This window comes from Rhopilema esculentum, chromosome 16 (assembly GCF_057945365.1).
Source record: "Rhopilema esculentum isolate cy_ngs chromosome 16, ASM5794536v1, whole genome shotgun sequence".
Lineage (NCBI taxonomy): Eukaryota > Metazoa > Cnidaria > Scyphozoa > Rhizostomeae > Rhizostomatidae > Rhopilema > Rhopilema esculentum.
In genome coordinates this window covers 15,333,958-15,358,408 of record NC_142830.1, presented here as the reverse complement: position 1 = coordinate 15,358,408, position 24,451 = coordinate 15,333,958, and the positions used below count along the sequence as shown (strand labels likewise).

Here is a 24,451-nt window from a genome sequence, read left to right as displayed (position 1 = left end):
CATTTCAAAGAGTTTTCTTCTTTTCTCTTTCAAATTTTCATTTCTTTTGATAGGGCATTTGCTCTAACAATCTAAAAAACATGCTAATTTTGTTTCCTTGACAGATCCAGTTAAACTAAGCACTGAACTTGAAAATTTCGATATGAATCTTTTTAGATTCACTTTTGTCACGTGATCAGTGGCGTCATTTCTGGTATAAATTCAATGTTCAAATGGCCATAGCTTGAGATATTACATGAAATGCAATATCTCAAAGGGCTCTTCTGGTTCGTTTCTTTTCGGTCTCTGGATACTTATTAAATACCAAGGTTTAAAAAAAGATTATTCTTCCTGACTTCCTGCAACCAAAACCAAAATGAATTGTAAACTCGTCGTCAAATCACGCCATTTGGGCACATGGCTTTGATAGCTCTATCTTTAGTTTTTTTCATGTGTCCGTCAGCTGATTTATTCTTATATAGGGTTGTTTTCTCTTTCTTAAATTTCTTATTGTAATTTTGGATTTAATAATTGAATTTTAAACAACTTACGTAAATGACGTAACATGTAATTAATGGATTTGCTGAAAAAAATGTTTTGAGTTTGAGTTTGAGTTTGAGCAGCAAAATAAACAATTTGAGATCAGTGGCTGCCTTCTGGAGCCTAGGAGGAAGCTGCCTCGGATCGATGTCGATATGCAAATAAACGAGAAACCGGCCTAACACCATCAAATTTCAGTAAAGGGTGCACACATTCCGCACGATGCGAAAAGGAAAGGAACCATAGAAACATCTGATTTTCACATTTGCTTGAGAAATGGAGACAAATAGGCCAGAAACTGGCCTTTTCGAGAACGAAGATGATCTTGACTTACCTAAGATAACCGGTAGGTCAGAAAGTGTATTCAGTAAGTGGGGATTGCACACCTGATTTTTTAACGACGTTTATAAATGCACACTTGGAAAAAATTGAACAACCTTCATGCGCACTCTATAACTCAGTAAGAATGGTGACCTGTATTGTGTGCTTCACCATAATTTCTTTCCCAATTAAGTCATGATTTTGGATCTTTCTTTATCTCTGTTTAAGTATACTGAATTTGTGTATAAAGTTGTCATCATTAATAAGTTATTTGTTAGGTGAACAGATGACAGGTTTTTGCCAGTTTGTAAAAAATATATGATTTTGGAATGAAAAATAGAATACCAGCATAGTATTTTAACCTTTTTGTGAGAAGTGAGTCTCGTTTGAGGCTTCAGGTTGTAGACTTATGTGTAACGGTTATTGCATACAAGCTGTCCAATGTGGTGCTTTTGTACTGTGCTTTTACGGACCTGAAACTACTGTGGTTTGAATTACTTAACTAGCAAAGATTATATTTAAGAAGAATAACACTGCTATTGTATACCTGCTATTTATCAATAGTTTTTTCTTCTCGCATTAGTTTTTGTTAACAACCGATAGAGTGGAATTAAGGAAGTACCTGTTATACAGAGCATAAACATTCTTTCTATAGAAAAAGCAATAAAAATCTCCCATAAACAAGAGAAACAAAAAAAGTGATATATAAATTGCCATGTTATGCAGCATACGTTGTACACAAATTACAAAGCATTAAGGCAAATATTTCAGAATAATTATGTTTCTGAAATTACAAGAGGATAAATGAATCCAACTTGGAGCAATGATTTCAGTCACCAGTTGAATGGTTAAATGTTTTATAAGATTCTAGATTTTTGTTTAACTGGTAATGTTAAAGATCATCTGGAATTTTATCAAGATGAAAAGTCTTTAAGCTTAATTTTCATTAGACACTTTATCAGGTTTAGTTTGGCTACTTTGCTGGCTTATCTAGATTTGTCTGAAATCTTTAAAAATCATCTTTTCTAAAGCAGGTTTTAAGTGTGTTTCAGTAGTATTAATGTTGCTTATCAGTGTTAGTATAGACTTTGGGAGTACCCTTCTTTAATAGCATGATTTGATGGACAAGAAACCAAGAAAAATGTTTTTTTTTGTTTCTCAAATTAAATGGTAAGGTTTTTTTATGAATTGGCTGTTAGTTCAACTTTAGATTAAACCTTGTTAACAATAAACTGGTAAAACTAGCTAAACACTTGACATTGATTCATGTCGAGGGCGGCTGGCGCAAAAAATAAACTGTTATTAGTCAGCCAGCCAAGCAGTGGCATAAATTACAGGGGGCATGGAGGGCTCCCCCCAATTTGCGCTTTTGTTTGGGAATTTGGGCTTTCAAACCCCTGATATGTTGAGTCTGTTTTCTTGTCGAAAAAGGAAAATAATGTAGACTTGTGGCATGGGTATAACAGCGGTTTTCATAGCCATACAAAATTTAATTCAAAACTCCAATCCCCAATTAATTTGAAGCCGACCTCAAAAACAGCGTCTCAATTACACGGGAATGGGCTACTACAGCAATGCGTTCTAAGGGCACGGCTGACTTTCGATGCCTTATGGGTTTTATCAATGCGGCCCCAGCAACATTTCGGCTACTGCGCTATTAGAAATGGCTTTCTAATAACGGAGCCATTGAAGACATTATATAATGATCCTGGATATAATAGAGCCCTAAACAAAACTTTTAAAAAGACTTGATGATATTTACTTCTGAAAATCTCCCAGCACAAGACCCGGGCAACAAAAATAAGTATTTTTTTATTTCTTCTCCACAAATCCATGGGATGCCTCGTTAATATCTTTATTAGAAAAGAGAAGTCTTTGGGTAGGCAATTGTTATAAGTGAAAGAGTTGTTCATGCATTCGACTTTTACCAGTTGAAAATGCGGAAAAAACTTGAGAAACAGCCCAGTGTACAGAGCCCGTTTGAATTATGGTAGTTATTTTGTTTGCAATTTTGTTTCATGAAGTAAGCAGTTGATATCCCGAAATGCGATATTAGAACAAGGAGGCTAATAACGTGCAAGTAAAATACAATGGCTTTATGCCCTGTTTTCTATGATGATACATCACATTCACAGAGTAAAAACAAAGGAAATGGCGATTCGCGTTATTAGAAACGCAATCCTAATAACGGAGATGTTAGCAAGGGCTATTATTGACATTTTCAAAGAGAGATTGAAGGCGAAAGAATCTCAATAGAAGTCTATTGACATGTGGAGCCTTGAGCACAAATCATTGTGTATGAAAATAAACAATGACGGCAACTATAAGCCTATAGCTCTGGAAAAAAAACTGTTATTAGACTAATAACACTAATAACGCTGTAAGCTGGCCCTGAGTCATGTAATTAAGATTTGAATCCTTTAGTGAACTGTTGTATGGCCATATTCTAGTTATATTTCTCAGTGGTTATCTTATAAAATCCATTTCATAATAATCATATCCCACTTTCCATGTTGCTATTGTCATATCCTTATATTGATCTGTTTCAGATGGACACAAGCTGCATGCAAGTCCAAAGTTCCTGCTACTGCTCAGCCACTTCTTTTCAGCATGGGTAAAGTTTTGTTAAATTTGATAGGAGAACATTAAGTTATTCATGATGGTTATACTATGGGCTTTTAGCTAGACTTTCTATATTAGAATAGAAAAGTATAAATCTATTTAGTATACTGGATTTCCGACCTGCTTCTTATAACCACAAAGAATTCTTTATATGTAGTTAAACTGAAAGTGGGCTTTGAAACAAATTTTAATTCCAGTGCTGTCAGGAAAGGCTCAAAGTATTGTTGCTGATGTCCACCTATTTGATTGCCTGTTACCCTGTACATCCAAAGTATCATCAGTTGTCCAAGGACTTTGACATTAGGTTTCATTTGTTTATCTCTTCTCCAGCTGTCTTAGTAAATTAGGTAGCTCATTCACTGCAATGCTTGTCAATCACATTCTTGCAACAAACCACCAAACTTACAGCAATCAAAAACCATAGTAATGACTATTTGATCATTGTGATATATCTTCTGTGGTAAAAGGTGATTGTGGGATTCAGTTTTTTCTCATTCAAGACTCTGCTACAGAGGGCATAAAATAAACACTTAGGCTGGCACTGGCCAGCTCATTGCTTTTGGTGGACCTCTCGCTACTGTTATTTAGCCAGCCTGACAGCCTATATGACTCTAGATTGGAACTTAAATAACTTACTACCATAATTCACATTTTAACTTAGACTACTCCTGAATTTCAGGGGGACAGGATGTGGATGTTTGCTGTTGGTTTATATCTTGTTGAGCTAACACCAAACTCTCTGAGACTTACAGCTATATATGGCCTATCTGTGTCTGCGATGCTAGTGCTGTTTGGTTCAAGCATAGGGCGTTGGGTTGATGCAAACAGAAGGCTGAAAGGTATCTATTATTTAGCAAACCTTTTGCTTTTATGGGAAAGTAAATGCGGGGTGACATATACTTCAACTGTTTTGGTATGTCTCTAGTTTGTAGTTTTTTACACAAAAAAGTTGTTTACAAATTACACATGGTAATTCTGACAAGTAGCTACTCAAGCAGTCCTTTTTGGGATATTGTTGTCGAGCTTCAAACAATGAAGATTTAATTTGAGTTTTCAACATGTCTCCATTTCAAAACAGATTCATGCCCATCAATCAGGATTTTATAAGTGGTTAACTGAGTTTATTAATCAGGCCTGACCTGGAATAAAAAGCATGCAGGCTTAAAAAGACCTCTGCTGATTTGGCTGTGTGGGCTATTTTGTCCTTGCAGAATTTGTTGTTTATCTATTTTTATTTGAGTATAAACAAGCCAAAAGATAAAATATCTTGTCTACTTGTAAACATGATTTATGTCAAAAAGAAAGTTTTGTGTGTATTTCTACTCTAAACAATGACAAAAGAGATATCTAGTTTTGTTTGCAAAATGGCAGCGTCTTTGTAGAAACGCAAGTTAATTGAGTAGTATCCAGCGAAACTCATCTTTATCCAAAAAGAGCAGTATAATGAGCAGTACAGTGTAATGTCAGATTAAGTTGATTGGCATTAGAAATTCAAGAAACAATAACTGAAATACGCTTCTTTTCTATAAGAAATGAAGGTCGACTTGGAGTACTCAAGTTTCTTAACGGTATAGGAAATTCCAATTCTCATTCTTTCTTAAGGGTTTCCTAATCTGAAAACAGCACGGAAAAGCAAAAAAATAAAATGGTAAAATTCGGCGAATATCATATACATAACTCTCAAAGCATAAAGGGAAGCAGAAATACGGATCGAAAGTAACAAGGGAATTCAGAACGGGTGAATGATTGGTTTGGTTTTATGTTTTTGACGAATCCCAACCGCTTTTTGATCAAAACCCCAATCTCTCACCTTGTTGAAGAGTCAAAGAGTAAAGACGAATTATTTCGGAAACTTTTTTAATTTTTTACCGATCGCCCAGTTTTCGTTCCTTATAGCGTGTTTCTTATACAAAATGAGTGTATTCGTAACACAAATTTTGTACTTGACAATGTTGGATAACAATTCTCATTCTTGCTATTTTACGCTATCTGTTGTTCCTTTCCCGCACAACCATTTCCTATTCCATTGTTAGTTGTAACAGGTAGTACTATAGTTTGTTAACATTTGATGTCAAAAGAAATGGAAATTCCCTTTTAATGACGATATTTATAAAAACCATACATCTCTTTGAGACAACGTTATTCATGAATACCCTGATATATAGCGGTAGGTAGTTAAAACATTAGAGAGTGAGACGAAGTGGATTCAATGAGAGCGTTGTTACAAACAACTGCGTAGGCGGAAAAAGGCCCTCGCAAAACTTTTGTGCTTGGGGTTTGCGCGGGCGCGGGCAATATCCCGCGTCTCCGGGAAAGGCCTGTTATTAATCTACTGTATGTCAATATAGAATAGCCTTTTGTTTTAGTGATTGTCTGTGGAAACTATGAATTAAATTTTTTCATAGATGTTAGTAATGATAACATAGCAAACAATTTATTTCTCACTCTTTTGCTCATTTGTTGATGATATATGCTTCAAGTAAGACTTTAATTAAAATAAAAGACAATTTTTGCAAACATTTATTGGACTTGCTGTTTTGGTGGTTGGTTTTCACCCCTGAAGATCAGATTTTTACTGAGCTCAGATTATGGTTTCCAATGTTTTGTATTGCACTAGCCACAAATGACTCTGGAAATTTACTCAGTGTTAGTCAGAGAGAGTTTAAAGCAATGTCATTATTTTCCAACCTACACCTTAGCAAACTAAGTGGATCTTCTATATTTAGCTGCAAATAGCCAAATTTGATAAAGAAGAAAATGTCCTCATAATTTGTTCTTTAGATTGTCTCTTTGTGCTTAGAATCCGATATTGTTAAAACTGAGAAGTATGCTGGAGTAATGAAACAAAAAAGAGGTTTGTAGGAAGACAATACGTGTTTGTTTCGGCAGCAGAAATGTTTGTGGATATGCCACTCAATGAAGCATTTTGCATAATAGCTTTGTCATCAAACGCACATGAGAGCTTTCAAAGGAGCGGAATTAAAGGTTTTCTACCTAGCTGCAGCATGATCTGAACTGATAGAAAAGCTCGTCTGGTCGCCTTTAAAGTATCATCTGACATCATCATCATCATCATCAAAGGCGTAGGCCTAGTGGCCCTTGGCACCTCTCACAATGGCAGCCCATTTGAGGCGATCTTGAGCATGCCTCATGGCAGTTGCTAGTGGAAGACCAGTGTCTTTTCTAACCTGGTCTTACCATCTCAAAGGTGGTCTACCTCTACCCCTATTTCCCGGAAAATCTTGGATAAAAACATGACTTGATGTAGTTGTCTCCTGGTCTTCTTGCCATGTGACCGAACCATTTGAGCCTTCTCATTTTGACGATGTTGCCTATGTTCTGGACATTAAACTTATCTCTTATATAGTTGTTGGATAGTCTTTCGTACCTGGTGACGCCAAGGATAGCTCTCAAGCATCGCATTTCAAAAGTTTCAAGCTTCCGTAGATCAACAGAAGTAATAGTCCAGGTTTCTGAGGCATAAAGTGCAATGGGGAGAATGAGTGCATTATAAAGGCGGACTTTTAGTTTATGTGAAATTGACAGTTGATTCCAGACCGTAGATCTCAGCCGGCCGAATGCAGAGGATGCCATACCAATTCTTCGGTCTATGTCTGTTGTGGAGCCTGCTATATTGCTGCCTAGAAACACAAAGTTGTCAACGTGTTCAACAGGGTCTCCATCGATAGTAATAACTTTGTTATCTTCTGGGGATATGACTTTACATTTGGCTGAGTTAATTTTCATACCCCACTTCTTGCATGCCTCTTCAAGTGCTTCCGAAGATAACATTAACTTATCAAATATGCAGGAAATAAGAGTGGTGTCGTCTGCATACCGTATATTATTGCTTAAATTGTTGTTAAGAGTAAGTGAATTGTTGGTGAGGTCCTTAAGTTCTTTCATGACAAATATGGCAAATTCTAGGAAGATGTTAAATAAGATTGGAGAAAGCAGACACCCTTGCCTCACTCCAACCTTTACCTCAAACCAATCTGTAAGTTGCCCATTTATAATGACTTCACATTCAGTGTTGTTATACATGTTTTCTATAAGATGGACTATTCTTGGGTCAACTCCTATTGCTAGCAATATTTTCCAAAGAGCTTTTCTCCAAATGGTATCAAATGCAGCTTTAAAGCCAATGAAGTTAAAGTGCAGTGGAACTTTATGCTCTTTAGCCTTTGCTATCAGCTGCCTGAGAATGAATATGGCATCAACTGTTCCTCTACCTGGTCTAAAACCGAACTGACTTTCACTCATAGCTTTTTCCGCTGTCGTTTTAGTTCTGTCAAGTAATATGCTGCAGAACACTTTACCTGGAATAGAAAGAAGGGATATAGCACGGTGATTTGCTGGGTCTAATTTATCCCCCTTTTTGTGGATTGGTGTGACGATCATCCTTGACCAGTCTTATGGCACTTTTTCTCTTTCCAGGCAATATTGAAAATTTTAAGGAGCATGTTGATCATTGTTTCCCCTCCTGCCTTAAGAACTTCAGCTGTGATATTATCCACTCCTGGTGCCTTGTGAGTTTTCATCTTTTGGACTGCTTTTCTAACCTCTTGAAGAGTAAACTCATCTTGTGGCTCAACGTCATTAGGTGGATCTGGTAATGAGTCATAAGCATCCTCTTCATGGGGAAACTCTGTGTTTAAGTGAGTTTCAAAGTGTTTCTTCCATTCCAGCAGTCAAGTATAACATCTGTGTTTGTGTGGATGTTACCTGTGGTATCTTTAACGGCACTTATGGGCTTTTCTTTTTACCTTCAAGACGCCTTACATTTTTAAATAGATTATGCGTGTTGTTTCTTTTGAAATCTTCTTCCATGCTCTCAACTGGTTGTTCCAAGTTTGCCTTTTTCTGAGATCTGACAGACTTCTTGACCTGCCTGTTTAGGTCATTGTAATGTGTTCTTAGATGGTTGTTGTCTGGTTTATTCAGCATCTTCTTTCTTGCCAGACGTCTTTTGTCACATAGTTTTACTATGTCGGCATCTAGTCCATTTACGTGCTTTCGTTTTTTAACACCAGTAATTTCAAGGGTAGTGGTATTTACTGAGTCTTTGAACGAGCAGTAGAGACTATCTATGTCTTCATAGTCAGAATCACTAAGCTCACTAAAGCGATTATGCAAAGAGATTTCAAAACGACTTGTTAATGTAGGGTCGTTTATGAGCCTGTCTACATCAAACCTTTTTACAGTGGTAGGTTTCTTCCTTTTATGAAGTTAACTTAAGGTGATGTCAAGGTTTGCAACCAAAAGGAAGTGATCGGTGTAGACATCAGCTGAGTGGTATGCTCTTGAGTTCTTTAGTTTTGGTTTGAGATCTTCTTTAACTATGATATAATCAATTTGGTTAAAGGTAAGACCATCTGGGGAAAGCCAAGTGGCACATCTCTTGTGTTTATGCCTAAACATGGCGTTAGTTATGATCAGGTTGTTTATTGAGCAGAATTGTAATAGGAGGTTGCCTCTTTCATTTATGGATCCTAAGCCATAATGACCAACTACTTCTGGCCAGTTGTTGTGGGAGTTTTCTCCAACCTTTGCGTTAAAGTCTCCCATAAGGATGATCTCAGTCTTTTTGTTGGTGTTGTTAATGATGCATTGCAGCTGGTCATAGAAGCCATCAATCGCACTATCATTGTATGTGCTGTCTGGGGCATAGACTTGTATGAAGGTGACTTCTTGGGTGTTAAATTTGAAAGTGGCACTACTGAAGTGGCTCTAATGCATAATGTGTGAGTTGTTGGAATATTGTCTTATGAATTATGAAGCCAACCCCTTGCCTACAGATATTGTCCTTTCTGGATGATTATATTACCACATGATCTTCTTCTTCAAAAGCTTCTTCTATGCCTGTGTACTATGCGTTTCTGCATGGGCATGCGTTTCTGCATGGGCCGAGACGCATATGCGTTTCAAGTGTTACAGTGTAATGGCGGACATGCAGGGCCTAGCTGTGAATGGCGTGAAGCGCATATGCGTTAGACAGGACACAAATGTGTTTCAACGGATGTGCGTTTCCTAACAACTTTCAATAAAGGTTTGTGAAATGATCCATCGCCACAAAACCATCGCCACAAAACCTTAATAACAAGATTAGACTTGTTAGTTAGAAAAAAGCAACTAGCTAACATAAAGCTAAGAATATGTGATAATATCATGCGTTACACGGATAAAATTATGCAGATTTACACAAAGAGCTTCCCCCAAATGATTTCCATAATTCAAAGCCGACGATATAAAATTAGTTGCTGATATACGACTATTCTTTTGGCTAAAGAACCAGATAAACTTGTTACACAGGTCAAGGAATCAAATTCTGGGCAATTTTTGAATAAATCACAGATGGTATAGAATTCCTACCATTCTGATAAAAAAGTAAACCAGTAGTAGTTGATTTACATCCCCCACAGCTCTATTTTCAGTAATATTTTAAGGTTTGCAAATAAATAAGGCTGAAAATGCTTACCAATCACTTACAAAAATTTAAAATTTACTATTGAAAACATTTACTATTAAAATTAGTGAAATACTTGTTACAATAAACAAACCAAAATTTGAATAAAATATCTTACACTATCTGCTTTTGCAAGCTTTACATTTATGGGCTTTTATAAATTTATATTTTGAATATCTAAAGAGAGTCTGAGTTTTTCAACTCTGGTCATAGTGTTTCTCGTACTTTTTTCTAAAAAAATGATCGTTTGATATTGATTCCAAGGCAAGTTGACAATTGTAGTTCATCAAGAGACGTTAGATTGTAAGGAATTTTTTCCACCAAAGCTAGCTTTATGAAGCTAAAACATATATGTGATCTTGTTTTGTAGACGTCTACCAAAAGCAAATACAGGCTCAATTTATGAACGCTTAAAGAGCTATCAGTTTCGAATAATTGTTCAAAGCTAGAAGCATCATAAATATATGCTATTATAAGCCCCTCTCTTAAATTCAGTTTATCTTATAGTTCAAATTCTTTCTCGAAACACCCAAGCCAATCTGAGACATCAACGGTTTTAGTTTCTCAGGCTCCATGAAAATTGAAATACGAGTTAAAGCATGACTAGATGTTTTACAGAACAGTTGGACATGTTTTTAAAGCTCGATTTCTTATTCAGATTGATGCCTTATTCTTCTTATCACTGAAGGTGTCTCGAACAAAGGTTGTGGGGTTTGGGTTGTCACAGCCCCCCAATAGTAGTTTTATAGTAATTTTCAGGGAAAATCAGTTCAATGGAAGAAATATTGTATGTAGTTCAGAGCCCTACGTCTTCAGAGATCAATAAAGAATCAGGCAATTATTGTTACTTCGTTGGTTAATATGATATTCAGGGACATATTTACCAGGACGGGGCTGTAGGAGGTGCGCCACCCCCCAATATTTGTGTGTCCTTTGGTAAGTTTTGTTTTGATTCGGTTAAAACTATTTTTGGTAGTCAAAAGCGAGAAAATAATGGAACAATTTTACTTTTTTATCTTCCTAACTTCTTAACCTTGAAGAGAGAAGTTTTATTTCTAAAATGGGCCTTTCCATCATTTTCCAGTTACATGAAATGTGTGGCACCAAAATCCAATCAAACACCCCCCAATCATTGCCGCTGAAATCCCTCCCTGATGATATTCCCGCGAAGGTTTCAATATTTCTTGTTGGTACCAAATCGAAAAAACCAGGCCATCTTCAAGTAATTTCGAAATTTCTTTACTGCTGGAATTTCTTTTCACTCAGAAAATTTTTTAGGCAACAACCCCCCCCCCCCCCTCCCCTTCTCTAACAAGGCCTGCCTCGCCACGACTCTGTTAATCACTCTTCTGTTTTGGCCTCTCCCAGTGACAGCTTTTTGAATCAATTTGGAGGCACTATTTTTCCAAGTACCATTAATACTCGATTTGGCCCTGGGAGGAGGGCGGTTCTTGTAATTGTAGATGTTTCTGTAATGGGCTAAAGCAAATTTGCTTTTTTGAAAATTTTGTAGCGCTGCCTGAAAAAAATTGAAATTTTAAAAGCTATGTATTGAAAAGTTACTGTTTGCCTAGACTTTAAAACAAAAAAAAAATATCATCAAAACAAATTTTTTTTGAATACATAATTTATCACTGGCTAAAATCATGTACATTTTTCAGCGGTAAGCCTCAAGTAGGGCTTAACAATATGGAAGCTGATTTGTCGGGGGCTTATACAGGAGGGACCCATTGGTGGCTTTTTCTATTCTCTGCTGCATCGCACTTACCTCTTGCAGAGAGAAATTGTGACATTTCCAAATGAATAAAGCATTCTCGCACATGGAAATATCAAACATAAAGCTTCAGCAAGACACTTGCAAGGGAAAATATTATAATAACTTTCTTACGCAATAAAACAAAGCGCGTAAAAACCAATATGGGTTTTTAATCATTCATCATCTGAACGATAAAAATTGCTTCTAGTAAGTTAGTTTAATTTTAAGACACCAACTTCTCTTAAGGAAAGATCTTTTTTTTAAGAGTTTGATTTTAATGCGGGTTCCAGTTTTGGATATATGATCGTGAATGGAGAAAGGGCTAGGTATTTTAACACCCTGGCCATGTTTGTTGATTCCCAAGTGCTCTCTACATCGAATCATGAGATTTCGAGATGTTTTACCATAATAAGTGGCGCTGCAGCCACTAAACGTAAACTTGTAAATAACGTTAGAGCACAAAAGTGGAGGGTGACGATCTTTAAAGATAAATAAATTAGGTTTAGGCGTCTGAATACGAATTGATAAGTTAATCCGTGTCTTTCTTGACAAAAAGTTTAAACCTACTACTAAAACCTCTAACCTTGACAGTAATAAATAGCTTCTCTTGTTCTTTTTACCATTTTTAGGAAACTATAGCCTCGGCATTAAGAAAAACATTACTAAGCTCATTGAGAAATGCTACCCTGATGTTCAGCTGAAATTCTCTGGAACACTTAATGAATTTTAATAGAAAATTCAATAGAAAACCCTCATGAAAAGCACTCTTCAGTTATTCAAGTTTTCCTCTTTCAGAATCTTATTATTATCAATAACCGAAAAGGGAACAGAAAATTTTACCAATTCAAGCACAATTTAAACCAGCAGAAACATCACTAATCTTTGAGTCTAAACCGTTAAGAAACACCAAGACATACAACATTTAGTGTTTGAAAGGGCATGGTTTTTATAATTTTTCCAAGGTCAAGTCTCGTGGGCCCCTCATTTTATTAACCCAACGACATTATCCCCATCAAGTCTTGCAAGTGTCCTTAGAAAGAACAGGAAGAGATGCTTCGAAGACTTTAAAATGTTTAATTGCAAAAAGCTCTTTCCGTATAAGGTATTTGCATTGTTTAACCCTCTCATATATCTCTATTCAAAACGTATTAAAAGCCTGCATTGATAGGCTGCTTTGCCCCTAAAAGATTTTCTAAATTTGTGCGATTATTTATATTTTTCCTTTTGAAAAACTGGCATATCTTTTGTCAGCAATAATGTAAGGCATAAACTTCAATACATTAAAACTTTTTCGATAGTGCCATCCCTGGCAAAAACAAATTCTCCAAACATTTTTAATACTGCCAAAAGGTTTAGGGTTACCGAAATATGGGATGCAGCAGTTGATGCAAAATGGTCGAACAGGGATTTCCATAAAAATACCAATATTGCTTTTCGGTGAAAATTACTTAATTTCAATTTTTATGCGAGCTAATGAGGGAAAACTAAAAATTTCAAATACTAATGGCAACTTGTGTCGTAACTTAAATCGAATCAGGCTAATTAATCCAACCTCTGTTATCAATATTTTTTCACGATGATTGTCCATGGTGTTTTGCAATCAGACATCCGTCCCTCTCGTTATATGCCCCATGCAGAAACGCATAACACTGAAATTCCATATGCGTTTCTGCATGGGCCTAAGACAAACTACAAAAAATGATAAAAATTAAGAAATGATACTTGCATGGAAATGTTGGACCTAGATCAAATTCTCACAATCGTTTCTTGTTAGTTAACATGCTTTTGCGGTGAAATTAGAAGTTCGTTTTGATTTTAGATGCCCCATGCAGAAACGCATAACACTGAAATTCTCTATGCGTTTCTGCATGGGCCTAAGGCAAACTACAAAAAATGATAACAAATTCAAAAATGCTACTTGCATGGAAAAGTTTGACCTATATCAGATTGTTACAATCATTTCTTGTTAGTTAGCATCCTTTTGCGATGAAATTCGATGTCGTTTTGATTTTAGAGGCCCCATGCAGAAACGCATAACACTGAAATTCTCTATGCGTTTCTGCATGGGCCTAAGGCAAAATACAAAAAATGTTAAAAATTAAGAAGTGCTACTTGCATGGAAAAGCTTGACCTATATCAGATTGTTGCAATCATTTCTTGTTAGAAAACAGTCATTTGCGATGAAATTCGATGGTGTTTTGATTTTAGATGCCCCATGCAGAAACGCATAACACTGAAATTCTCTATGCGTTTCTGCATGGGCCTAAGGCAAACTACAAAAAATGATAACAAATTCAAAAATGCTACTTGCATGGAAAAGTTTGACCTATATCAGATTGTTACAATCATTTCTTGTTAGTTAGCATCCTTTTGCGATGAAATTCGATGTCGTTTTGATTTTAGAGGCCCCATGCAGAAACGCATAACACTGAAATTTTCTATGCGTTTCTGCATGGGCCTAGGGCAAAATACAAAAAATGATAAAAATTAAGAAGTGCTACTTGCATGGAAAAGCTTGACCTATATCAGATTGTTACAATCATTTCTTGTTAGTTAGCGTCCTTTTGCGATGAAATTCGATGTCGTTTCGATTTTAGATGCCCCATGCAGAAACGCATAACACTGAAATTCTCTATGCGTTTCTGCATGGGCCTAAGGCAAAATACAAAAAATGATAACAAATTCAAAAATGCTACTTGCATGGAAAAGTTTGACTTATATCAGATTGTTACAATCATTTCTTGTTAGTAAACAGTCATTTGCGATGAAATTCGATGGTGTTTTGATTTTAGATGCCCCATGCAGAAACGCATAACACTGAAATTCTCTATGCGTTTCTGCATGGGCATAAGGCAAACTACAAAAAATGATAAAAAAATTCAAAAATGCTACTTGCATGGAAAAGTTTGACCTATATCAGATTGTTGCAATAATTTCTTGTTAGTAAACAGTCATTTGCGATGAAATTCGATGGTGATTTGATTTTAGATGCCCCATGCAGAAACGCATAACATTGAAATTCTCTATGCGTTTCTGCATGGGCCTAAGGCAAACTACAAAAAATGATAAAAAATTCAAAAATGCTACTTGCATGTAAAAGTTTGACCTATATCAGGTTGTTGCAATCATTTCTTGTTAGTAAACAGTCATTTGCGATGAAATTCGATGGTGTTTTGATTTTAGATGCCCCATGCAGAAACGCATAACACTGAAATTCTCTATGCGTTTCTGCATGGGCCTAAGGCAAACTACAAAAAATGATCAAAAATTCAAAAATGCTACTTGCATGGAAAAGTTTGACCTATATCAGGTTGTTGTAATCATTTCTTGTTAGTAAACAGTCATTTGCGATGAAACTCGATGGTGTTTTGATTTTAGATGCCCCATGCAGAAACGCATAACACTGAAATTCTCTATGCGTTTCTGCATGGGCCTAAGGCAAAATACAAAAAATGTTAAAAATTAAGAAGTGCTACTTGCATGGAAAAGCTTGACCTATATCAGATTGTTGCAATCATTTCTTGTTAGAAAACAGTCATTTGCGATGAAATTCGATGGTGTTTTGATTTTAGATGCCCCATGCAGAAACGCATAACACTGAAATTCTCTATGCGTTTCTGCATGGGCCTAAGGCAAACTACAAAAAATGATAACAAATTCAAAAATGCTACTTGCATGGAAAAGTTTGACCTATATCAGATTGTTACAATCATTTCTTGTTAGTTAGCATCCTTTTGCGATGAAATTCGATGTCGTTTTGATTTTAGATGCCCCATGCAGAAACGCATAACACTGAAATTCTCTATGCGTTTCTGCATGGGCATAAGGCAAACTACAAAAAATGATAAAAAAATTCAAAAATGCTACTTGCATGGAAAAGTTTGACCTATATCAGATTGTTGCAATAATTTCTTGTTAGTAAACAGTCATTTGCGATGAAATTCGATGGTGATTTGATTTTAGATGCCCCATGCAGAAACGCATAACATTGAAATTCTCTATGCGTTTCTGCATGGGCCTAAGGCAAACTGCAAAAAATGATAAAAAATTCAAAAATGCTACTTGCATGTAAAAGTTTGACCTATATCAGGTTGTTGCAATCATTTCTTGTTAGTAAACAGTCATTTGCGATGAAATTCGATGGTGTTTTGATTTTAGATGCCCCATGCAGAAACGCATAACACTGAAATTCTCTATGCGTTTCTGCATGGGCCTAAGGCAAACTACAAAAAATGATCAAAAATTCAAAAATGCTACTTGCATGGAAAAGTTTGACCTATATCAGGTTGTTGTAATCATTTCTTGTTAGTAAACAGTCATTTGCGATGAAACTCGATGGTGTTTTGATTTTAGATGCCCCATGCAGAAACGCATAACACTGAAATTCTCTATGCGTTTCTGCATGGGCCTAAGGCAAAATACAAAAAATGTTAAAAATTAAGAAGTGCTACTTGCATGGAAAAGCTTGACCTATATCAGATTGTTGCAATCATTTCTTGTTAGAAAACAGTCATTTGCGATGAAATTCGATGGTGTTTTGATTTTAGATGCCCCATGCAGAAACGCATAACACTGAAATTCTCTATGCGTTTCTGCATGGGCCTAAGGCAAACTACAAAAAATGATAACAAATTCAAAAATGCTACTTGCATGGAAAAGTTTGACCTATATCAGATTGTTACAATCATTTCTTGTTAGTTAGCATCCTTTTGCGATGAAATTCGATGTCGTTTTGATTTTAGAGGCCCCATGCAGAAACGCATAACACTGAAATTTTCTATGCGTTTCTGCATGGGCCTAGGGCAAAATACAAAAAATAATAAAAATTAAGAAGTGCTACTTGCATGGAAAAGCTTGACCTATATCAGATTGTTACAATCATTTCTTGTTAGTTAGCGTCCTTTTGCGATGAAATTCGATGTCGTTTCGATTTTAGATGCCCCATGCAGAAACGCATAACACTGAAATTCTCTATGCGTTTCTGCATGGGCCTAAGGCAAAATACAAAAAATGATAACAAATTCAAAAATGCTACTTGCATGGAAAAGTTTGACTTATATCAGATTGTTACAATCATTTCTTGTTAGTAAACAGTCATTTGCGATGAAATTCGATGGTGTTTTGATTTTAGATGCCCCATGCAGAAACGCATAACACTGAAATTCTCTATGCGTTTCTGCATGGGCATAAGGCAAACTACAAAAAATGATAAAAATTAAGAAGTGCTACTTGCATGGAAAAGCTTGACCTATATCAGATTGTTACAATCATTTCTTGTTAGTTAGCGTCCTTTTGCGATGAAATTCGATGTCGTTTCGATTTTAGATGCCCCATGCAGAAACGCATAACACTGAAATTCTCTATGCGTTTCTGCATGGGCCTAAGGCAAAATACAAAAAATGATAACAAATTCAAAAATGCTACTTGCATGGAAAAGTTTGACTTATATCAGATTGTTACAATCATTTCTTGTTAGTTAGCGTCCTTTTGCGATGAAATTCGATGGTGTTTTGATTTTAGATGCCCCATGCAGAAACGCATAACACTGAAATTCTCTATGCGTTTCTGCATGGGCATAAGGCAAACTACAAAAAATGATAAAAAAATTCAAAAATGCTACTTGCATGGAAAAGTTTGACCTATATCAGATTGTTGCAATAATTTCTTGTTAGTAAACAGTCATTTGCGATGAAATTCGATGGTGATTTGATTTTAGATGCCCCATGCAGAAACGCATAACATTGAAATTCTCTATGCGTTTCTGCATGGGCCTAAGGCAAACTACAAAAAATGATAAAAAATTCAAAAATGCTACTTGCATGTAAAAGTTTGACCTATATCAGGTTGTTGCAATCATTTCTTGTTAGTAAACAGTCATTTGCGATGAAATTCGATGGTGTTTTGATTTTAGATGCCCCATGCAGAAACGCATAACACTGAAATTCTCTATGCGTTTCTGCATGGGCCTAAGGCAAACTACAAAAAATGATCAAAAATTCAAAAATGCTACTTGCATGGAAAAGTTTGACCTATATCAGGTTGTTGTAATCATTTCTTGTTAGTAAACAGTCATTTGCGATGAAACTCGATGGTGTTTTGATTTTAGATGCCCCATGCAGAAACGCATAACACTGAAATTCTCTATGCGTTTCTGCATGGGCCTAAGGCAAACTACAAAAAATGATCAAAAATTCAAAAATGCTACTTGCATGGAAAAGCTTGACCTATATCAGGTTGTTGTAATCATTTCTTGTTAGTAAACAGTCATTTGCGATGAAACTCGATGGTGTTTTGATTTTAGATGCCCCATGCAGAAACGCATAACACTGAAATTCTCTATGCGTTTCTGCATGGGCCTAAGGCAAACTACAAAAAATGATCAAAAATTCAAAAATGCTACTTGCATGGAAAAGCTTGACCTATATCAGGTTGTTGTAATCATTTCTTGTTAGTAAACAGTCATTTGCGATGAAACTCGATGGTGTTTTGATTTTAGATGCCCCATGCAGAAACGCATAACACTGAAATTCTCTATGCGTTTCTGCATGGGCTAAGCTGATGGTAGTTGTCCATCTTATTAATAGCATGATTGTAATTTAGTTTTCTGTGTTGATCATGTCAAGAGGTTTATTTATTTGAGTATTCGATATTTTGTTAATTTTTAGAACTTTGATTTCGTTTTGTATTGTTTATATAGGATATGCGCGTTGTGTACCCCACAGCTAGGCCCTCCATGTCCGCCATTACACATTAACATTTGAAACGCATATGTGTCTCAGCCCATGCAGAAACGCATGCCCATGCAGAAACGCATATGACACCTGCATTCCAGTGAGTCTCAGACAAGCCAAGTATCATCAAAGTAAACTTAGCCATTTCCTGGATCACCTGCTCAAATTTTCCATCAACATTCAAGGCTCTCACATTCCAAGTAGTAACTGAAGTGAGATAGGAATTCTTCTCAACCGGGAGATTCTTAGCACCCTTTCTCTTTCGAGTGCCTGGGACTGAGGGCCGTGGTTTTGGTGTTGCCATTGTGGAAGGTAAGTCGCTGGTTACTTGGGCACTCGCGGGGACATCCCATTATCGAGACACCATCTCTATCTAGCTGGCCGTTGACTCTTTGAAGAGTTCATCCGCCCTTTGACAGGTGTTCTTTTTAGTCCTGCTGGGATGCTAGAATCCCTCCCCAATCACAACACTGGTGTGCTGTGATTGAGGGGAGTCGGTTTAGTCGCCGGCCAATCGACCCGCGGCAGGTTGTACTGGGTTACGTGGTACCAGTAGCAGGTTTCAAAAACCTGACCTGACTTTTGACATTCGCTTGGAAATCCAGAATATGCATGCAACAAGAACCTTATTCCATTTTGCCCCTACTCACTAAGGTTTAAAGGGAAAAGACCTAGATTTCAGTAAGATAGACTAAGATAGGCATTATGCGAGTTCTTTTCCAGGAGCTGAATAAATTTTGTCGCTTTGCATTTCACCTCTGCAGATTTTTCGCAAAGGCCTGGCGCTAAAGTCAAAATGGTATAGAGGGCCTCTAAGTATGAGACAAACTGGAATATCCTTGCTCTCTGCACCACTTTATGCCCATCGAATCTTTCCGCAGCGCAGTTTTAAAGCTTAGTTTGACACATTCTCAGATAGAGTGTCCATTCGACTCCCCGGTGAAAATTCACTTCACACGATACCGGATTCATTTCGTATCGGATTCACTGACCCAATTCGATACGAATATGAAGCTCTGTTTACACGATACCGGACTCATTTCGTATCGGATTCACTCCTGTTCACACGGTGACGCCACGCTTCAAACTGCTCCGAAAAATCCACTGTCTTTTAGCAGTTGCATAGCAACGTAGAATGTTGTTCGTTGTTTTGAACATGGTTTTGAACAAGAAGTATTTCGAAATCAGTTTTTAAACCATCTAATTTTCCTTTGCATTTATCTTGTGAAGCTCATCATTATCATCGCAAGGAGCATATTTATTGTTTCACTGGATCCACTGTCATTTCGTGCCTTGAAAAGAGTGCCAAACTGTTTTTAAAATCCCCGAAAACGAAGCTTCCTTTTCGAAACAGAGGTTCCGGAGCGAAACCGTATCGGATTCATGCGTTCATACGTGCTCAAAAGTGATCTGATATAATTCCATTCCACATTCAGAGCATTCCACATGGTTTGACTCCGCAAAAGTGATGATATGAAAAGTGATCCGATACGACATGAATCCGGTATCGTGTGAACAGGGCCTTAAGGTCGTTTACACGATCACATTCTGTGATCACATAAAAAATGTGATGGAAATTTACCTGAATATGATCGTGTAAACCGGCCTTAAGAAAGAAAGTTCTTCCAATAGTTGATCGTAATAAATTTTGCTTTCATCTCATTTGCAGTGATTCGTGTGTCATTGGTGCTGCAGAATGCTCTTGTGATTGTGAGTGCCTTAGTCATTCTAGGGATCCTTTTTCGCAAGCCAGGACATCCATTATTGCTCAAACTTTGTGAAGCTACAATCATAGTTCTTGGGTCTTTTGCGAATCTCGCTAGTCAAGCCTCGACAATTGCTATCGAAAAAGACTGGGTCGTCGTTGTTTCCGTGGGTGACAAAGACCTTCTGGCTGGTAAGTTGTCGTTTCGTTGTCTTTTTAATTAAATGTCATTTTTGCTTCAACTTGTATTGAAGTTTCACTATATGGTAATATCATACCCACCATTGAGAACTGCGGGTGAATCCAGCATGACATTCAAACTATAAGCATATCATTTTACCAAGACGCACCCTTAGAATTCTAAATTTCATACTGGCGAGGCAAGTATCTTCAAACAGTATTATTTTTGCTACTACCTTGATAATTTACTTTCAAATACATATTTGCCATTCAAACAAGCAAATGATTTACTTTTTCTAACCTAGACCTGAATGCAAAGATGAGGCGCATTGATCTGTCGTGCGCCATTCTCGCACCCATTGCAGTTGGCCTGATAATGACTCTTGGATCAAACTTTGCTGGCATTATATTTATTTGTGGTTGGAACACAATCTCTTTCTTTGTCGAGTACTACCTACTGTCACTTGTTTACAGAGCAGTTCCTCGTTTAGCGATCAAAATGTCTGCTCTTGACAAGAAAGATCATTTTCGTGGCTCAATTGAAAGTATACACGAAGGAGATGAGTTCTCAAAAATAATGGAGGAGGAGAATCTAAATCTGATTGACACTAGCGCTGATTCTAATTGCTTCAAGATGGCATGCAGTAAGATACGCAGCTTCTGGGATGGTTGGCGCGTATACTTCAAGCAGGATGTCGCTTTGGCGGGCACTTCTTTGGCATTCCTGTATCTAACAGTCCTTGGCTTTAGTTCAGTGACAACCGGTTATGTGTATACTCAAAAGATTTCAGGCGCAGTTTTGAGTGTGTGTTACGGTGGCGGCTCTCTGGTGGGGATTATCGGTACATTTCTCTTTCCTCGCATTCGAAAGAAGGCTGGACTTGTGAAGACAGGGCTGATTTCCTTCTGGTTCCAATGTTCCATGCTTGCTCTTTGTGTCGCGTCTGTTTGGGCACCAGGCAGTCCAAGTGACTTATATTCAGAGCATAATCACATTTGGCAGCAGCAAACGAAATCGGCAAAGCATCTTACTGAAATGAGTAACAGAAGTGGCTTAGCTATTCATGGCAAGATAATAAAATCATTCCCAATCATGGAGGCAAATAAGACTTCGCCAAAACCAGATGAAAAGTTCTCATATACATCAGTAAGCCTCTTTCTCACAGGGCTGATTCTTTCGCGCGCAGGGCTGTGGATGACCGATCTTACTGTAACACAGCTACTGCAAGAAAATGTTGCCGAAATGGAGCGTGGGATTGTCAGTGGCACACAAGGCTCTTTCAACGCGGCTCTAGACATGGCCCACTACGTGCTAACGATTGGATTACCTCGACCGAATCAGTTCGGTATACTGACCCTAATATCCTTCGCTGCAGTAATTTTTGGCTATGTTACTTACATTCTTTTCTTCTTCCTAAAAGCTAAGGATCTCCATTCCAAAGGTAGAGACATGGTCAGTGTCTCTTCACTGGAGTGGAGTCGCAAAAGAAAAGCTAACAAGGACGATCCAGAGTCCAAAGGACTGGCTACACTTGATGATGACGAAGAGGAAGTAATTCGTGGAACATTGCAGGTGCGCCATCAGGATTCAGAAACAGCTAATATTTTATGATATTTTGTACATTGTAACGCATCATGTGAAATGCTAATGAGACGCTTTATTCGCAAGTCTGCGTAGATTTTTATATAAAACTGTGCTTATTTGTAGAAATACTTAAAAGATAATTCGAGAAGTCATGAGATCTTGCTATTGCTAATTAGACCAGGTGCTGCTTAAAATAGTAGTTGACAGATTTGTCGCTCGTGAACTATGTAGAATAAAATTGCTGTATGTTATTATTTCGTGTAAATGTAAGCTTAGTTTGCAGGTTTCAAATCATGTTTGTAAATGTTGTCTTCGAGGCGATAGGTTGTCTTGTGTATACGTTAAGACAGCTTAAGACCTAGGGTATGAGTATGGGCACAAGTTTCTTTTAACGAAATGTTTTTTTCTATCTATCTCAAGATGCTTGGTTTCCTTTATTTTATGCTTGATAGGAATGTAGTAAGTGTGCAATCTCGTACTTGATACTGTTATGTTTTTCATCCAAAGAACTGAAAATTCTTCGATTCTATTAGATTTGCTCTTATGATTTGCCATAAACCTTAGTAGTTTTATCTTGAGATGATTTTGATTCGTTTTTAGGCGTGTATGCACTTTGTGTAGATTAGAATGACCAAATTTGTAAATGTGATCCTCGGTAGATGTAGATTATCTTTTAATAACGATGGTTTAAATTCCTTTGCCCGAATATTTGTCGTTTTCTACTGAGACCTCCACTAGCATTGTGTTGAATTCCCTTTCAAACGGGCCGCGGCAATGAAATTGGTTTGTTAATGGAAAGGAGTGTGAGGGCAACGAAACATCAAGGCCATTACCCTGTACCAATTTCTTAAAATGCCCCGTCAAATATATCTGCCTTATATAGGGCCAAGGGTCATCCTTTATTGTTAGTTTGATTTGTTGCGACGAGTTCTAATTTAATTCATTTTGACTTGCAATAGTAGCATCCGTTGATTCATAATCATAGCCCTTTCCTGGACATTGCGCGATTTGATGTCACACATCTCAGTGTTTTCATTTCATGATGCGATGGTTTTCCTGCCCCATGTGCTTTGACGTGACTGCCTTTCATCAATAAACTGGTATTATAATTTTGTTGGACGTTCTTTTATTCTAAACTAACATCAGTATTCTGGTAATGTCAAGTTCGTCAACAGGGTTAATTTTAGTGTCACAGCAAAGACAAGAAGTGATGATATGATATTTTGGGGAGATTGATTGATTTTTAAACGTCCTCCAATTTTGCAAAGTTTATGAAGCTGTTTTGTACGATGGGGGTTTTTCAATTTCGAATGAACTGAATATTGGTTGAAACGGGATTGCTTACTGTTTTCTTGTCGCCTGCCTGAATAAAAGCAAACCTTTTCTCCAAACAAAATTGCACGTGCTTATGATCGATGATTCTTTGGTTTTTGGAAACATGTGAATAGACGGTGCAAATCCAGGCGCACGCGCCTTTATTTTTCTTGGAAAAGTATGGAAAGTCGTTACGCAGGGAATTTCTTGAAAGGTTTGTGGTACAATTTGTCCTACGCCAAGCCATATATGAAAATAAACATGAAATATATATATATGAATACATTTGCTAGAAATAGTGTACATTGCTCAATGATGTAGGTTTGATACCTTAAAGACTTTAGAGTCAAAGAAACAACAGAATTCGCAGAAATTAACAATACAGAACGGTTATTGAAGGAAGCATAGCAATTGAAAAATAGAGAAGAAGCAGGTGCCATATTTCGATTAAGGCTTATTTTTATTTTCTCTTGACTGTATTTTGAGTAGAAAACATTACTGTTATAAGTAAACAGCTCCTATATTTAAATACAAACGCATGGGCCTATTAATTAAGTGCGCGTTTATTTCGAGCAAGAAACGGGTGCGTTTATTTCGAGCAAGAAAGGGTGCGTTAAGCCCGTAGCATTCTCAAGTTTGTGAAATGTTGCCCAGGCGGCCTGGGTCACTTCAGGGGCCTGTTACTTGGTGGCCATTGGGCTACCAGTAGCTATAAAGCGCCCATACTTTTTGCAATAATAGGTTTAAAAAATTTTCGAACATGGAATTTCTAATTTGTCTTTTCATAACCAATATTTGTGTCAATCATTTTATAATTGCGGTGAAGATGGAAATGTATTAACATTCGGTCAACACCAGCATGAAAAGCCAACAAACATGCTGCATACGAGAGTCCGTGCTTTGCCAAGAAAACATCTTGTAGCAAAACTCTTTTCAAAACCTAAAAGGTCTTGGCTTTGATTCTCTATACAAATTAGAAATATGTACGTTCATGCTCGAATTTTTTATTAACAATCATAATGAGCTTTTTGATAAATTCACAGAAACTTCTTCTCTTCTTGATTATCAAACCAGAAATTCTGCCTTTGTCCCAACTGAATTCAAAAGTAAGTCAATAATCTTTCAAGACAAAAAATTTGGAACAATTTGGTATTTAGCCATCTCTTAATTAAATAAACTATGACTAATTATATAAACAATTTGGTATCCACATGTCCCGCAGCTCATTTCAGTTAAGTTCATTTCATTTTAA

At 36.9% G+C, this 24,451-nt stretch overlaps 1 protein-coding gene across 2 annotated transcripts; it reads left to right on the top strand.

Moving 5' to 3' along the window:
• Positions 1 to 670: 670 nt before the first annotated feature.
• LOC135682447 (ferroportin) lies at positions 671 to 23,779 on the top strand. 2 transcript variants are annotated; one of them, XM_065197339.2, is made up of 5 exons: positions 671 to 886; positions 3,390 to 3,454; positions 4,142 to 4,301; positions 20,085 to 20,312; positions 20,606 to 23,779. In XM_065197339.2, exons 1-5 carry the CDS (start codon positions 796 to 798, stop codon positions 21,910 to 21,912), a joined length of 1,851 nt encoding a protein of 616 aa, XP_065053411.2. In that variant the 5' UTR covers positions 671 to 795; the 3' UTR covers positions 21,913 to 23,779. The 2 variants fall into 2 exon arrangements, with proteins under 2 accessions (XP_065053411.2, XP_065053412.2); XM_065197340.2 differs by having other exon boundaries at positions 672 to 865; positions 20,606 to 23,776.
• The last annotated feature ends 672 nt before the right edge of the window (positions 23,780 to 24,451 follow it).